At 40.8% G+C, this 16,281-nt stretch overlaps 1 protein-coding gene across 3 annotated transcripts in view; it reads left to right on the top strand.

The window, feature by feature from the left end:
• Positions 1 to 15,981, top strand: part of SUGCT (succinyl-CoA:glutarate-CoA transferase) — a 714,763-nt gene extending 698,782 nt beyond the window's left edge. For all 3 annotated transcript variants that reach the window (XR_014067752.1, XM_081537409.1, XM_081537406.1), the window contains one exon: positions 15,576 to 15,981. Coding sequence is in view for 2 of the 3 variants with exons in the window: in XM_081537409.1 (XP_081393535.1) it covers positions 15,576 to 15,739 (164 nt within the window). In the remaining variant the exon portion in view is untranslated. The remainder of the gene's footprint in view (positions 1 to 15,575) is intronic.
• The last annotated feature ends 300 nt before the right edge of the window (positions 15,982 to 16,281 follow it).

Raw genomic sequence — 16,281 nt, 5'->3', positions numbered from 1 at the left:
GAGATTAAAAAGCAGTATGAAAATTTTTTTTGCAATTAGGGAGCCTGAGATGGCTATCCTTCAACAAAATTCTGAGCCATCAAAAATTACAAAGGTATAGCTTTGAAGAATTTTGAGCAGAGGGGTGGCTTGATCTGAATCATGTTTTTAAAGGGTGACTCCAGCTGCCTTGTTTGAGAATATATTGCAGGGAAGCTATGCAGGCAGGGAGAGCTGGTAGGAGCCCTCACAGAAATCCAAGCAAGACGTGATGGTGGCCAAGGCTAAGTTGGTTGTAAAAAGTGATTGGATTCTGTATGTATTTTGAGGGTAGAACCAAAAGGATTTGTTGATGGGTTGGACATGGGATTTCAGTGGAAGACAAGAGTCAAGATGATTCCATTAGACATCTATGGCAAAATATATTAATTTGCATGTCTCTTTCATTCTGTATTTCATGTTTCTAGTATTCTTGTTTTCTAATCTAAGACTATATTAGGTCTTTTTTTGTCTAATACTTCCTGTTGTATTGTATTTTTTTATACTTGCAACTTGGGTTGCTGTATTAGTCGCTCAGTCATGTCTGACTCTTCGCAACCCGTGGACTATATAGCCCACCAGGTTCCTCAGTCTATGGAATTCTCCAGGCAAGGATACTGGAGTGGGTAGCCATTCCCTTCTCCAGGGGATCTTTCTGACCCAGGGATCGAACCCAGGTCTCCTTCATTGCAGGCAGATTCTTTACCATCTAAGCCATATTAGATTTTTTTTTTTATGTCTAATACTTCTAGTAGCTGAACACTTAGTGTGATAGGTGCAGTGTGGGATTGAAGATGAGCAAAACATTGATTCTGGTCTCAAAGAGGATTCTAAGAGGCCACACTATTAGAGATGGAGATAAACTATAAAGGAGAAGTAGATCAAATGTTATAGAGAGTCAGAGAAGAGAGATGTTCCTTTGCACTGTGAAAAAAAGAAGGAAAGCTCAAGTTATCCTGAACAGAATTTTCAGAATAATGTGGGTTTGAGGGTCACCAAACTGATATGCATTCTAGGAGGGCACAAGGACTCACACAGCTTCCAGTCCAGGGCAGAATGAGTGCAGGTTGCCTGGAGGGAACAGCTGAGGGAAAAGATTGGACAAGTGGTCCTTCTATTTCAGAGTGCTTTGGACCAAGGAGGTGGCAGAAAAGATCAAAAGTGTGGGGAGGTGTGAGGGATAGTTCAGAGACAGGACTTGTGGGGTAGCAATGTCTCAAAGGCAAGACTGAGAATTGGGATGTTGTTATTGGGAGGCTGTTGTTTAGTCGCTAAGTTGTATCCCACTCTTTGTGACCTCATGGACTATAGCCCACCAGGCTTCTCTGTCCAGGGGACTTCTCAGGAAAGAATACATTCCCTTCTCCAGGGCATCTTCCCAACCCAGGGTATGAACCCATGTCTCCTGCATTGGCAGGAAGGATCTTTACCATTGAGCCACCTGAGAGGCTGGTGATGCCAAAATGGAAATAGGGACATAGAGGGAAAGGACCTTTGCTTTGCCTAAAATCTTCCCATCTGGACTACAGAGGGAAAATGAATGAGAAAAGCTAACATCAAGGCTTTCAATAAATCCTGAGCAACTCGTCTTCTCAGCAGCAGATTTGAGGACCTAATTTTCTTGATCCGTTATTTGCTTGGACTGTGATTGTGATTTGTGTGCTCTCAGAGACTTGGAAAAGACAAGAATATTGTTGATATGACTGATTCCTTTAAGATAAAAGGTTAAAAAGTGCAGCAATTTTTATTAAATTACAGAAGACTTTCCAAGGTTTACAGAAGAACTTTTCAAAGCTCATTTGAGGGAAGAGCCATAAGTAACCACCTGCTCTAGCTCTGTTCAGTTCCTCCTCTCAAAACTGAACTGAAATGCAATCTGGCTGCTCTGCCTGGAAACTTCTTCCGGTATTTTCCTTAATGGAGCGCAGAAGCAGAGGAGGTGAGGAGAAGGTCACCACTTTGAAGGTCTATGAAGCTTAAAATGTTCTGGCTACAGACTTCAGCTGAACCAATTTTGTTTTCCATGGTGAAGTCGAACCAAACAAAATCTTGGGAATGTGCCCAAAGAGCTTGTATTGAATATTAGAATTTTAGAAGGCGAGAGAAGCTGGAGGATTGATTATTTTGGCAAAGAGCACATTGTCAACAAGGTGTTTCTTCACCCTTCCTAGCGTTTTCAGAAGTGTAGAAAATAATTAGAAGCAAACACAAATGTTGGAAAAAATCATTCCGGGGGGAGTTTCTTCAAGCCTGATGTTTTTCTGAGACCTTAGCTGAAAGTTTGGGTAGCTCACTTTGAGGGGAGATGGCGTGTTTGCTAATGAATATGAATAGCATTTCCTTATGGGCCATATATTTTTTCCAGCAGGAAATGGATAATCTACTATGACATTTCAGTGGGTTGGAACAAGATAGATAAATCAAATACAAGTTACCCTCTTTCTTTTTCAAATGAAAGATAAATGCCTTAATGGATTAGCAATCATGAAATATATAAGTATTTATAATACAGTACTGCTTTATAACACCATCTGCCAAAGAATGGTATTTATTCAGCCACTGATATGAGAACAGATTTTCTCCCACATTATGCAGAGAGGAAATATATCCTAGTGTTAACGAGCATGCACTTTGTATTTAGCCAGCCTAAATTCTAACAGAATTCTTTAGTTGACTGGCTGTGTCATTTTGATAACGTTACTTAACCCCACTTTCCTTTGTTGATAAAATGGTATAATAAGCATCCTACTTTTTAAAGTCATTCAGTCTATCAAACAAGGTAATATATGAAAAGCATTCCACCAAATGCCTAACGCGTGTAAGTACTCAATAAATAATAGCTGTTCTCATCATTTCACTGGTCAAAATTGACTCCACACAAAATGAGAGTTTAGAAGTATTTGGAACATCTGAACTGAATACTTTTGAAAGGAGTGCTGAGGGACTAGATGAATGAGTCTCTGCTCTGGTCCAGGCAAATAAGGCTCTGTATTAAAATTGAGACATAGAATCAGTCTCCATAGGCTATGTCATATATAATTGTCATATAGTGTAGTGACAATTCCTGAATAATACCAGTTTAAAATAATGCAAGTAGATTCCCTGCTAATATCCCATGTCCATCATGGTTTGCAATGCCTGGTGGGCAGTCACTATCTCACACATTGCCGAGCTGTTATACCAGAGAGACCGGGATAGTCTTATGTCAGCAATTGAGTGTTCTGACCTGGAGGTGGGGCATACATATCCCTCCTATTCACAGTTTGTTGGCCAACACATGACCTCACTCAGCATCAAAGAGATCAGGACATCTCACACTGTCATGGTCCTAGAACAAGGAATCTGGGCATCTGAACAATGATGACAACCACAGAACCACAGAGAGTTGAAAACATAATCTTACCTCATAGGTAGTGGGACTTTAGCTATCTTTATAGAGTCCCAAAATAAATTCTGTTACAGCAGTAGTGATCCATGGTGCCTCTGAACTCTGGGTAAGATGGGTGACTCATCCTAGTTGGTGGTACACACCACATGTTGCCTGGAGTTTCTGGGATGCCTGACCACATAAGCAGTGTCATCGATTGAGTCCTTCTGTTCAAGATATCCAGAGCCATTTTTATTCTCTATGGCTTTTTTCCACCATTCCATGCTAGTTGAAATGGCTTTATCTGTTTTTATCTCACATCTAATGGGTTTAATGTGTTCTAACTGTATGGCTCCATTTGGCGCCTTGGATGCTATGGCTGAGAGGCGCCATATAAAAAATATTGTTATTGTTATGATGATGAGTTCAAGCAGTGGAGGGGAAATTGTGAAATAACTTGGTACTGGAGCTATCATTATTTTCAGAAAAATGAAATTTGGCTTCTTATTGCGCTAGTAAGCCTTGAAGATTAAATGATATCTACAGCATGTATCTTAGCAATGGGCCAAAGAAGTCAAAATAAAAACTTTTGATATAGCATTTCATATATTATAAAACAGATGTTTGCTTTTAAGTATTCTTGATTTTTTAAAAAAGTTGACACCCATATCAGACATTAAAAAAACACAACAGATGAAAAGACCCACACATTTAGTTTTAATTGTATTCATTCTTGCTTCCATCATGATTGGACTGGCCAGCTATGTTAATGAATTTAACCCTTAGTGTTGATCCTTGGCCAGTTTTCTGTGAAGTTGAGCAATATGTGGTTTCATTGCTTTAGAAATACATCATGGAGATGTGAGGTGCATTGAGTTCTGGAAAAAAAAAGGAATGTTGAGGTCCCTTCCCTCATGATGATGTGATATTATGTTCCCATTACTTGAATATTCATTATGGTTTCCCACATGTTTTTGGCTACCTCTGCTTCCTGCAACTGTTTACATTATTAAGTTGGTCTGGATTATAGAAATGTAGCTCGAATGCTGTGTGTAGTTAAAGTAGCTTGTGATGTTTGCATGGAATGGGTAGATTCCGTTCTTAGCCTCAGAGAGGCGTGGAAGGTATCTAAGAGGAGACGAGATGAAATAGTCAGGGTCTTATTACTGAAGGGCCTCAAACCACAGATGGAAAACACAACACAGGGCTAGTCGGAGGAATTTTCTGGCACACCAGGAACTGGGCCTTCCCTGCGCCTTCAACCAGATAACTTTCCACAGAGAAGACAGTGAAGGCTTCATTCCTTTCTGGCCGGGTAGGGAAGAAAGATTTGGAGAGCACTGCCTGGCTCAGAAACATGAGGAATTAGAATATATTCATGGGGCTATGTTTCCAGGACCTCCTACAAGGAAATAGGTGGTCTATGACAAATTCATGTGAAAAGATGAGGTAGTAATGAGTACATATTGCATAAAAAATCTGATAGCACTGTGATCTAGAAAGACAGAGGGCATAGACTGTCAGAAGATGAAATCTGAAACTGTCCCTGGCATGTTTTACTCCAAGACCCGTGAGTTTATTTTTCAACTTAGATAATTCTCTTTTTTGCTTTTTTCTTTTTACTGGGAAACAGCATGGCCTGTTGGCAAAGGTTCAGGATTTGGAGCAAGTCTCTCTGGCTTTAAATCCTGGCTCCTTTTAGCTCTGCGACCCATTTAGCACAGTGACTTCCCTGCTGTGTCGCTCAGTTTTCCCGATTTGTAAAATGGGGACCATGACCTTCTGACCGTATCCTAAGGGCTGAATGAATCAAATGTGCAAAGCACATATGACAGTGTTTGGCGCATAGGAAGTGTTTGTTGAGTAAGTAAATAAGTCTCATGTTTCCAAAGTTCCTTTTAACATATCTAGTAAAAAGTTAGTTTCTGGTGTGCATTATGATGCTGTCCGATATAGTGAGTCTGTACTTATCTGGTGACTTGGTACATTCAACCTCCCTTAGCCTCCCTTTTGCTATCTGTAGGAAAAGGAAAACATACTTATCTCCCTACCTATTTATTTGAAAAGTGCTTGTTATGTCCCATGTGCTTAAAAAAAGTTTCCTTCCGTATAGCACAGGGAACTCTGCTCAGTGTTCTATAATAACCCAAATGGGAAATGAATTTGAAAAAGAATAGATACGTGTACATGTATGATTAATTCACTTTGTTGTACACTTGAAACTAACACAACATTGTTAATCAACTATACTCCAATATAAAATAAAAATTACACAAAGAATTAATATTTGAAAACTAAACAAAACTCTCCTTAATTAAAATGAAGAATAGAATTTATTTTTTTAAAAAAAGAGTTCCTCCTTTTTCCTTTTCCTTTAAATAATCTTATCCTTGATTATTAAAGAGTTTTAAAAGTTAAGACTTTTGTCCCCAGCTTGCCGTCACGAATCTAAAATGAAGTTCACTTGTTCATATTCTGGGAAGTCTGGGACTGAAATGAACTGGTGACAAGGCCTCTACCTGAGGAATCCGGGTTGCTGAGGTCAGCACTGCAGCAAAGAAGGAAAGGTAACAGCAGCAGGTGGTGTGTACTGAGGGCTTACTGTGTGCCTGGTTCTGTTCTAAGAAGTTTTAAAATCCTCACAACTTTAGATTGTAGAGACCTTTATCATCCCCATTTCACGGAGAAACACTGAGGCACAGGTGATGAAGTAAATTACCCAATGAGACTAACTCAGTTCACGACAGAACAAGGATGTCAACCTAGACCCTCTGGCTCCCTAGCCTCACTCGTAACCTCCTTACTGTGTCACTCCTCGAAAGCAATGATTATGAAGTCAGCACATCTATAAGTGTGTCTGCTGTGTGCCCTTTACACATTTCATAACCTCTCTGAGCTCCATGCACCTCTTCTGTGATATAAGGATAAAAGGCAGTAATAAATGCAAAAAAAAAAAACCATAAACCCTATCTAAGGTCATCGTGAGGATGCCATGTAGATAACAAATATAGCCCCAGGCCTGGCATACAGTAAGTTCTCACTAAATAGAGGTTGTGGATGCCAGATGTCATCATTTATGACTAGAGCCTGGGGCAGATTCCTCCTCTTCTAACTCTGAATTTTGTCAGCCTCTGGCTGGCTTATTAGTTCAGCCTCCCAGGAAGGGGCAGAAGTTGAGGTCAAAGGCATTGTCACTTTCCTAGAATCAGCTGTACTGTCCATGAGGGGCCCAAGGGCAGTTCACACACTGTCCTCTTGGAGAGGTGGGTCTAACCCACAAGCCATGCCACCCAGTCCTCTTCCTGGTAAGGGCTTTGACCTCCAACTGTTAGAGTAAGTAGGCTTAAGTAGGCTCCTCACAAGACAGGACTTGGGGTTCCAGGTTTGGTACCACTGATGTTCTGGAGACCGCTGTGGTGTGCATTTTTCCCGAGCATTTTTCAGTTTGATTGCCTTTATCAATGCAGAGGAAAAACACCCACAGCTTCATTAATCCCTACATGGCTATGACTCAGTCTTAGAGAGCTCTGCATTTCTTTCTCTGCCTCTTTCTGTGGGGCACAGAGTCCACATTTCTTTTAAAAGTAAAACTGCCCTAATTCCTACTCTCAGGTCAATGGAGATGTGTCTATTTAAGGCCAAGAATTTCTCATTGCAAGAAATGCATTTATTTCCAAACTTATGAGCTATACAGGTTAATTTTTCATTCATTAAATTTGTTTCCTTTGGACGTCAAACATTTTGATGCAATAGATTTTTGATATAGAACTTAGATAATAGAAAAGCCTGCCTAAACAACTGATTGAAACCCTCAGCATCAGAGAGGTTGGAATGAATACAACTGCCTTGGAAATATATTGCTTTGGAATGAAGACATTTAGATGGAAATGACCTCTAAATTTACGTATCCTGGCCCAAATTCTTCCCTGAATTCCAGACTTGCATAGCTAAAGGCTTCTCTCCTTGGATACCTCATTGGCATCTCAAACAACATTTTCAATGGGCTTCCCTGGTGGCTCAGTGAGTAAAGAATTCTCCTGTAATGTAGGAGATGCAGGCGAAGCAGGTTCTGTCCCTGGTCAGGTAGATCCCCTGGAGTAGGAAATGGACTTGTGTAGTTAAAGGCTTCTCTCCTTGGATATCTCATTGGCATCTCAAACAGCATTTTCAAAAACGAATTTGACTTCTGGGACTTCCCAGACTGTCCAGCGGTTAAGACTCTGCCTTCCAGGGCAGCGCGTGCAGGTTCAGTCCCTGCTCAGGGAACTGAGATCCCACATGCCTCAGGGGGCGGCCAAAAAAACAGTGAAGAAAAGAAAAAGAGAATTTGACTTATGCTTCTAACCAGGTTTGCCCATGAATCCATTCAGCCTTTCTCATCAGGTAAGAAAAAAAAAATGAAGTCGCTCAGTCATGTCTGACTCTTTGCGACCCCATGGACTGTAGCCTACCAGGCTTCTCTGTCCACGGAATTTTCCAGGCAAGAATACTGGAGTGGGTTGCCATTTCCTTCTCCAGGAGATCTTCCCGACCCAGGGATTGAACCCCGGTCTCCGGCATTGTAGGAAGACGCTTTACCAATGCTTTACCATCTGAGCCACCAGGGAAGTTCGCCATCAGGTAAATGGCCCACCAGTTATTCAATTCAGAAACAGGAGTTTTCCTTTGATCTTCTCCCTCCCCAGCTACCTTGGGTCTTGCACTCCATCAGCAAGCCCTCTCATTCTATCAGGAGAAAAGCTCTCAAATACATCCACTTTTCTCAAATTCTGTAGGCACCATCCTAGTGTAGGCCACCACCATCTCCTCCAATATCCCCAGAACAGCCTCCAAGCTCATTTTATTGCACTCTCTGCCCAGCTATAGGAGTACTGAAGTCTTGTCACTGCTCTGCTTAAAGCCCCAGCTGCTTCCCAGTGAACTCAGAATAAGATGCACTTTACTACCATAGCCTGTAAATCCCTGTGCCTGTCCTTCCAACTTCATCTAGAAACTACCAAATAATATTCTATCCACACTGCAACTTTTTTCAGTTCTTGGACATCAAGCCTGTTCGCACTGCCTGGAGTCTTCTTTCTTTTAATGTTAATAGCTTTTGTTTTAATATTAATAGCTCAGCTTTGGGACTTCCCTGGTGGTCCAGTGGTTAAGACTCTGCCTTCCAATGCAGGGGATGTGGGTTCAATCCCTGGTCTGGAAACTAAGGGCAACATGCCACGGAACAACTAAGCCCGTGTGCTGCAAGTAAGACCCAGCACAACCAAATAGATAAATAAAATAAATATTTAAAAAAAAAAAAGAAAAGAAGAAGAAACATACTTAGTAAACTTAATCTTTGGCAGTTTGAAAATACCTTCGTATTTGATTAACCATTTGTCTAGGTATACAATTCTAGGTTTAGAGCTTCCCAAGTGGCACTCATGGTAGAGAACCTGCCTGCCAATGCAGGAGACTAAGAGACACTGGTTCAATGCCTGGGTCGGGAAGATCCCCTGGAGGAGGGCATGGCAACCCACTCCAGTATTCTCGCCTGAAGATTCCCATGGGCAGAGGAGCCTGGCGGGCTACGGTCCATAGTTTTGCAAAGAGCTAGACATGACTGAAGTAACTTAGCATGCATGTGAAGAAGGAATTCATAGGGCCTGGACTCCATCTTAGGCCTGTTCATGCTGATCATGCTCGGCCACCTCTCTAATGGACTCTGAACTCTGTGCTTGGTGCCTGTGGAAACGACAATAGAAGGATAAGACCCCCTCCGGACAGGGGAACCTTGAAGATCGTATCCAGGTTACTCATCGCCTAAGAGAAAACATACACTAATCACCCCTGTCTCTGGACAAGCCGTAAATTTTTCTGTACCTATCGGAGTGTAACCTCGGGCTTATTAATTATTGGCCAATTGTTTAACTGTTTGAACACATAACACCTAAATGATGAAATTATTGTGATTATATTTACCCTTCCTTTGTTTATGTAAGTCTCAAGGAGTTTGGGATGGTGAGTTCGGACACGTACACCTGGGGTATAAGAGATTTTCACAAATGCTGGTCGGGGTCCTTGGCTAAGAGGAGACTCGGCCTTGGGCCCGCCGGTGTAATAAACTGCACTCCATTACCTGCATTGTCCTTCTGAGTGAGTTTGTTTCCCAAAACGCGTGGCTATAACACATGCACACACAATTCTAGGTTTAACATCACTGCCATTTAGAAATTTGAAAGCGAGCTTCACTTTCTTCTAGTTTTTAGTAAAAATTAGTGAGACTAATACATATTGCAACATTTGATCTTTCAGCTTTTGTCCTACTTCTATTCTAAGATCTGTCTCTCTCTTAACCATTGATTTTTAAGAAAAGAGGCTTGGAAATTTGATGGTTGTCAAGTGGTTAAGACTTGGCGCTTTCACTGCCAAGGGTTTCGGTTTGGTCCCTGGTTGAGGAACTAAGATCCCACAAGCTGCCTATAGTGTGGTCAAAAATTTTAAAAAATAAATATTTAAAAAATTTTAAAAGAGTCTTTAGAAAGACTCTTGGGGAAGTGAAATGGACCAATTGGCATCCACTTCCTCTCAGTGTCCTTGTAGAATATCCTGTGCTTCAGCTTTCTCGACCTCTTTCCCCATCAACATGATCCCATTGGTGTCATTCTTAAATTTGTTGAAATATCTCATGCACTAGTGATGCTCCCTCCCATCCTTTTCACTCATATGAAGTTTTATGTTTGTTTGTTTAACTTCTATACCTTTACTTCAATGGTTTATCAGGGGAGAGTGAAGGCAACATATATATTCAAAGTCCCAAAATACAGCACTTGAAATTACAATGATTTGCCATCATTTATATGTACTGTAATTTATTTGACCAGTGCCAAAGGAAATGGCAACCCACTCCAGTATTCTTGCCTGGAGAATCCCATGGACAGAGGAGCCTGACAGGCTGAAGTTCATAGAGTCACACTGAGTCAGACACTACTGAAGTGACTTAGCATGTACATGTGCCCAAGTTTGGAGCATATTTTCCTAATTTTATCAATATTACAACTATTTGACCTCTTTATCTGGAAGGAAGCGGTTTGGGATAGACCTATGAGGACAGTACATGAGAGAATGATTGCTAAACACCTGCTCTTAATAAGGTACACTTTGGAAGCTAAGAACAGATGAAAAAGTTTCTTTTTTTTTTAAATACAGAATCCCACACAAAAGGGGGTATTGAATATTAGATTTAGAAATTTGTGTAGATCCTTGCCTATCACATTGGTTAACATTCTTGATTACATTCATAGGGAAAAAATTTTTTTTATTAAAGTAGGATTTCTCCATTCAAGTATGTGAACACTTAAAACTCTTGATATCAAGTTGAAAATTTTCCTTCCAGAAGTATTGTACCATTTTCTACTACCTCTGGTCACAGACTTCTTAAACACATACTGAAATATCTATAAGATTGACTAGTTTTGTAAACAAAGTTGTATATCATTATCTCCACACTCTCTGATTATTACTGATATTGAGTATCACCCACATTATATTCCCCAAATGCTCAAACCAATCCTGCATAGGTATTGCCAACCTCATTTGAGAAATCTATGGACTGAGACTCAGGGACGTTTAAGAATTCTCAGGATCACACAGCTTTCAAGTGTTTGAAAGCATATGCGAATGTAGACGTTGCTTTGCCAAAAAGTAATTTAAGAACATGTGACTTATCTGCTCATCTTTTTTTTAAATGGAAAATCAGATTATTCATTCTTTCTGGACCTTAGATATAAATAATTATGTCAAACATGTTCTACTTCTTGAAACAAATACATTTGAAGAATATATTTTGTGCAAAGCCTAGACTGAGGAATGTCCCAGGCACATAGGATCATTGCACAGGGTTTCAAGAACAGATTTCAATTGACTCAGGGAAATATCACTTTCTTTGGGATCTGGATATATCACTTTATTTGTCCTGTTTCACATACAGATGTATACTTTAAGGGGCTGTACATTTTTGTTTTTTCATAAACTACATGGCCAAACAAAACAGTAGCACCCCTGTCCTCCTTATCCATGGGTTCACTTTCCAAGGTTTCAGTTACATGTGGTCAACCATGGTCTGAAAATATTAGAAAATTCTAGAAACAAATAATCCATACATTTTTAATTGTGTACTGTTCTGAGAAGAGTGATAAAATCTCCTGTCATCCCCTTCTGTCTCTTGAATTATCTCTTTGTCCAGCGTATTCATTCGTTAGCCACTTAGTAGCCATCTAGTTTATCAGACTGATTGTCCATCAGTGTCAAAGTTATTCTTCTTTTACTTTGTAATGGCACCAAAGCACAAGAGTAGTGATGCTGGCCATTTAGGTATGCCAGAGAGAAGTCGTAAAGAACTTCTTTTGAGTGAGAAGGTGAAAGTTCTCAGCTTATTAAGGAAAGAAGAATTAACTGTATGCTGAGGTTGCTAAAACCTATAGTAAGAGCAAATCTTCTATCTGTGAAACTGTGAAGAAGGAAAAAGAAATTCTTGGTAGTTTTGCTGTCACATTTCAGTCCACAAAAGTTAAGGCCACAGTGCATCATAGATGCTTAGTTAAGTTGGAAAAGAAATCAAATATGCATAGTAAGATATTTTGAGAGAGACCACTTTCATGTCACTTTTATTACAGTGTATTGTCATATCATGTTCTATGTTAACAGTAGTTATAGCGGTTCACTTACTGTGCTTCATTTGTGAATTAAACTTTGTCATATGGTTGTATGGATAAGAAAAAAGTATACATAGGGTTCAGCATCATCTGTGATTTTAGGGATCCATGTGGGGTCCTGGAAAGTATCCCCCACAGATAAGGGGGCACTACTGTATTTAAGGAATTTTTGAGAAATTGCAATTGGAAAACTGCCAGTACAGTTCAGGTAACTATACCATACTTTGATACTATTACATGGACAAATCTCAGCTTCAGAATCTTTCTAAAATCAATCATATGCAAAATACCTGGTTTCTGAAGGGGCATATGGAAAAGTATATACAATTTCGTCAACTGCGATATGGCTTACTTAGTAACATGTATTTGTTTAAAGAAGCCTAAGCTTTCCAAATATATCATATCCTCCAGGTGTCTTTATCCTAGCAAGTCTAAAAATTACCAAGTAATACCATCCCACCAACCTAAATTCTTTAAGATATTTTTGTGCAAGGTGTTACATGCCCTTCATCCTAAACTGTTAGCATAGTGTTCAGTGTCGATCTGGAAACTCCCAGGAAAGGATAGGAGTGACACAAGTGATGGAGGGTGACACAAGTTGACCAGCCCTTTCCTACGGCTGGACCTGAAAAATTCCCTCATAGAATCCTTGCTGGGAGTTAAAAATCCAAGTTCTATGCGACAATAGCACAATACTCCAAAGTAGATGAGTCTCAAAAACATAATAAGTGAAGGATGGCAGACAGTAAAGGCCGCATATTGTATGGTTTCATTGATATGGAATACCCAGAATAATCCATAGAGATGGAAAGAAGTTAGAGGTTGCCATGGGGTGGGGAAAGGGGAGAACTGAGAGAAACTGCTTAAAGGATGAGGGTTTTAGTGGGAGCGATGGAAATATTTTGGAACTTGATAGAGGTGATGGTCGCACAGGATTGCAAATGTACTAAATGTCACAAAACAGTTCACTTGAAAATAGTGGATCTTATGTGAATTTCGCCTCAATTAATTCTTTTTTTTTTTTTAAACAAAAGTCCAAGTTCCTGAACCTAACATACCTGGACTTGGAAACTGATACTTCCTAGCTGTGTGATGTTTGGCAAGTTATTCTCATAGCCTAACCTGGATCCTTACTTTAACCCTTTTACCTTAAATCTCCATCAGTATCCATACAGGATTGCTGTGAGGATATATAGGAGCTGATGTGTGGCCTTTGGCACAGTGGCCAGCACAGCCTAGGTTCTTAGGAAACAGTAGTTACCACTGCTAATGCTCCTGGCACTGGGAGCAGTAGTGATAAATGGTAACCCTGTTTTATCCCAGATTCTTCAAGAGTCAAATGACTATTTCCCAGTTGATTGTTTTAGGAAAAAAGCCACGTGACATTGACTTAAGTCTGTGTTTTTTGGCAGAGCTCTTCTTTTGAAAGACAAGTTTTAGATGAAAACTATGGTTAATGTCAAAATGGCACACATCCCTAAAACACTAGATATCAGCTTTCTCGGGAGCATAGGGGACACCATCTCCCAATCTGTATGGTTCCTTCTTGAAAAGGGACCAACCTATGAGAGAAAACAGTCATGCACTGGAGCATTTGAAAGGAAGTATGAGAAGGAAAAAAGAAAAAAGAATTTCCCTGAGCTTCAGAGAAGGAAAACTTTGGATATCAGTTGGAATTGCCATTTATCCGGTGTGGATGTTATATGTGACCCAAATGTGCCACTTGATGGTTTTAGGAGGTCTGTGTCCTCTCTCCATCAACAATGGCTTCCTCGCCATTATCTTTTCTGAATGGAATTCTCCTAGATCCTAAGGCACATTTCTGCTTTATTGACTGACATTCTGTTACCCACATGTGCTTGGGTTTTATCTGTTCTTCCTATGGGCTCCCCAAATCCAGAGGAGACTGGAAAAATCTTTATGAGATGGAAATGTACTGTTCTGTAGTCTTCCTGTGACTCTCTAATTTGTTTTCCCGAAGGCTCATCAAGTGAGATGTAAGGGACAGCCAACATAAATATCATTTATTGAATAGGCAGCAAAGGTAAAATCTGTTGAAACAGCATGTTCCTCAGTGTCCATCAAGCATGAAAGAGTGAGAAGATGAGGCTGCTAAGGTTCTGGAAAGTACATGGCCTTCAGTGTGAGATGGTTCAGGTGGATGTGGATTTGCATCCTGTTGCTATTAGTTATTAGCCATGTGTAAGTGTGTGCGTGCTGTGATCAGTCGTGTCCACTTCTTTGTGATGTCATGGACTGTCGTCCACCAGGCTCCTCTGTCCATGGAATTTTCCAGGCAAGAATACTGGAGCGGGTTGCCATTTCCTTCTCCAGGGGATCTTCTCGACCCAGGGATCAAACCCCCATCTCTTGCATTTCCTGTATTGGCAAGCTGGTTCTTTACCAGCTGAGCCACTGGTGAAGTCCACGACCTTGAACAAAACCTTAGCATTTGGGACTTTAGTGTCATTATGTGAAGAGTTAGGATGAGGGACTTCCCTGGTAGTCCAGTGGTTAAGTCTCTGAGCTCCCACTGCAGAGGGCATGGGTTCAATCCCTGGTCAGGGAACTAAGATCCCACATACTGCATGGTGGAGCCAAAAAGTTGGGGAAAAAAATGAATGAGGATGATAAAATCCATTCTCAGCAGTTGTTGAAATCCTTGCTTTAATTATGCTGTTTGTGGTGGCTTAGTGCTCAGCAAAGAGCTGGCAGTACATATCCATTTCCCATTGCACTGCAAGTGTCAAGGAAGGTGATGGGGGCAGCTTTTGTCATCATAGTGGCTGGCAGGTTTTGTGCATTATATGGATTAGGGGATGCTTACTTCGTGCTTTCTGTTCATTACATCATGTAAACCCTTTCATCAAGATTGTATGGTAAACATTATCATACCCAGTTTAGTTGTGGAACATGAGGCTCAGAGAAGTTATATAATTTGTCCAAGACAGCTCTTCTTGAAAGTGAAAGAGCTGATACCCAAACAGAAGTCTCTCTGACAGTGAAGCTTGCACCCGTAACCTCTTCTACCACCTAAATGCTTCACCCAGAGTCTGGCTGAGGTTTAGTTCATCTGCATTCTGTTGAACTAAATCTTGGAACTTTACACTGGATGCTGAGTGGTAAACACTTGGGTTACCTTCATCTGGGGTCAGATTTTCAGAGAGACACTATGTACCTGTGCCACTGTTCTCTGGGACCCAGAAAGCCAGTTCAGCTGAGTGACTTACCCCTGCGAGTCTTTGCGACAGGCCTGGCACACAGCAGGCACATCCGTGAAGCCCCCAGGATGGTGGATGACCACTGCACAGTTGTCTAAAGCAAAGTCAAGGAAAGCCACATGCATAAATACGTTTCTTTCCAAAACGATCGTCCATCTGCAAGGGTGTAATGGGCAGTGATATTCTTGGCATTCATTGGAAACACCCCAGGCTGCTTGGGTAATGAATTTCCGAGGGTTAGTCATTAACAGGCTTCCTGCTTTCCTCCTGCTCTGACAGGCCCAGCTGTGAGATACAGTAAGTTCAAGATGTCAGAGGCCAGGCCGCCTCCCCTTCTCGGGCAGCACACGACGCACATCCTGAAGGAGGTCCTCCGATACGATGACAGGGCCATCAGGGAGCTGCTCAGCACTGGAGTGGTGACCCAACATGAGGTTGAGTGACAAAGGAAAAATGCTTTTCTGCAAAACCACATCTGAGTGCATTTTGCCAGCAAAGACAAAACAGCCTTTCTGGACCCTTCTCCCCAAATCTGGTGCCTGCCACTGAAGAGTTAGAGGAATTCCAGATTTCCTGCCTGGCGTCTCCAGAATGGCTCTGGTATCAGTGAATCTAGTGCTTTCTAAATGTACCCCACCTTTCATTCCTCACTGTTTTCCCCCAGTTAATAGATTAATTGCATTTTTTTGTGTGAAGATTTTTTTTTTCTGGAAAAATGCATTCCTCATTCTAATTACGTTAATAGCCTAAACGTTTGCCCCTCCAGCCCACGCAGGTCTGAAAAAGAGCAGATCTCTTGATGTTCTTTGCTTGCACATAAAGTCCTCATTTAAACCTTTGTTAGGAAGTCAAAGCAATAAGCAGAATGACAGTCTCGGTGATTGATTTTAAACAGAATAACTTAATTTGAGCTCATGAACCCTTTGTTAATCTGTAATTTAAACCATGGAATTTGTTAATGTCCCTTATAAAACTGAACTTCATT

Source organism: Giraffa tippelskirchi, chromosome 10 (genome assembly GCF_054371585.1).
Source record: "Giraffa tippelskirchi isolate mGirTip1 chromosome 10, T2T-mGirTip1v1.2.pri, whole genome shotgun sequence".
Taxonomy (NCBI): domain Eukaryota; kingdom Metazoa; phylum Chordata; class Mammalia; order Artiodactyla; family Giraffidae; genus Giraffa; species Giraffa tippelskirchi.
Note: the sequence above shows the minus strand (reverse complement) of the source record. Positions and strands in the feature narration are given on the sequence as shown.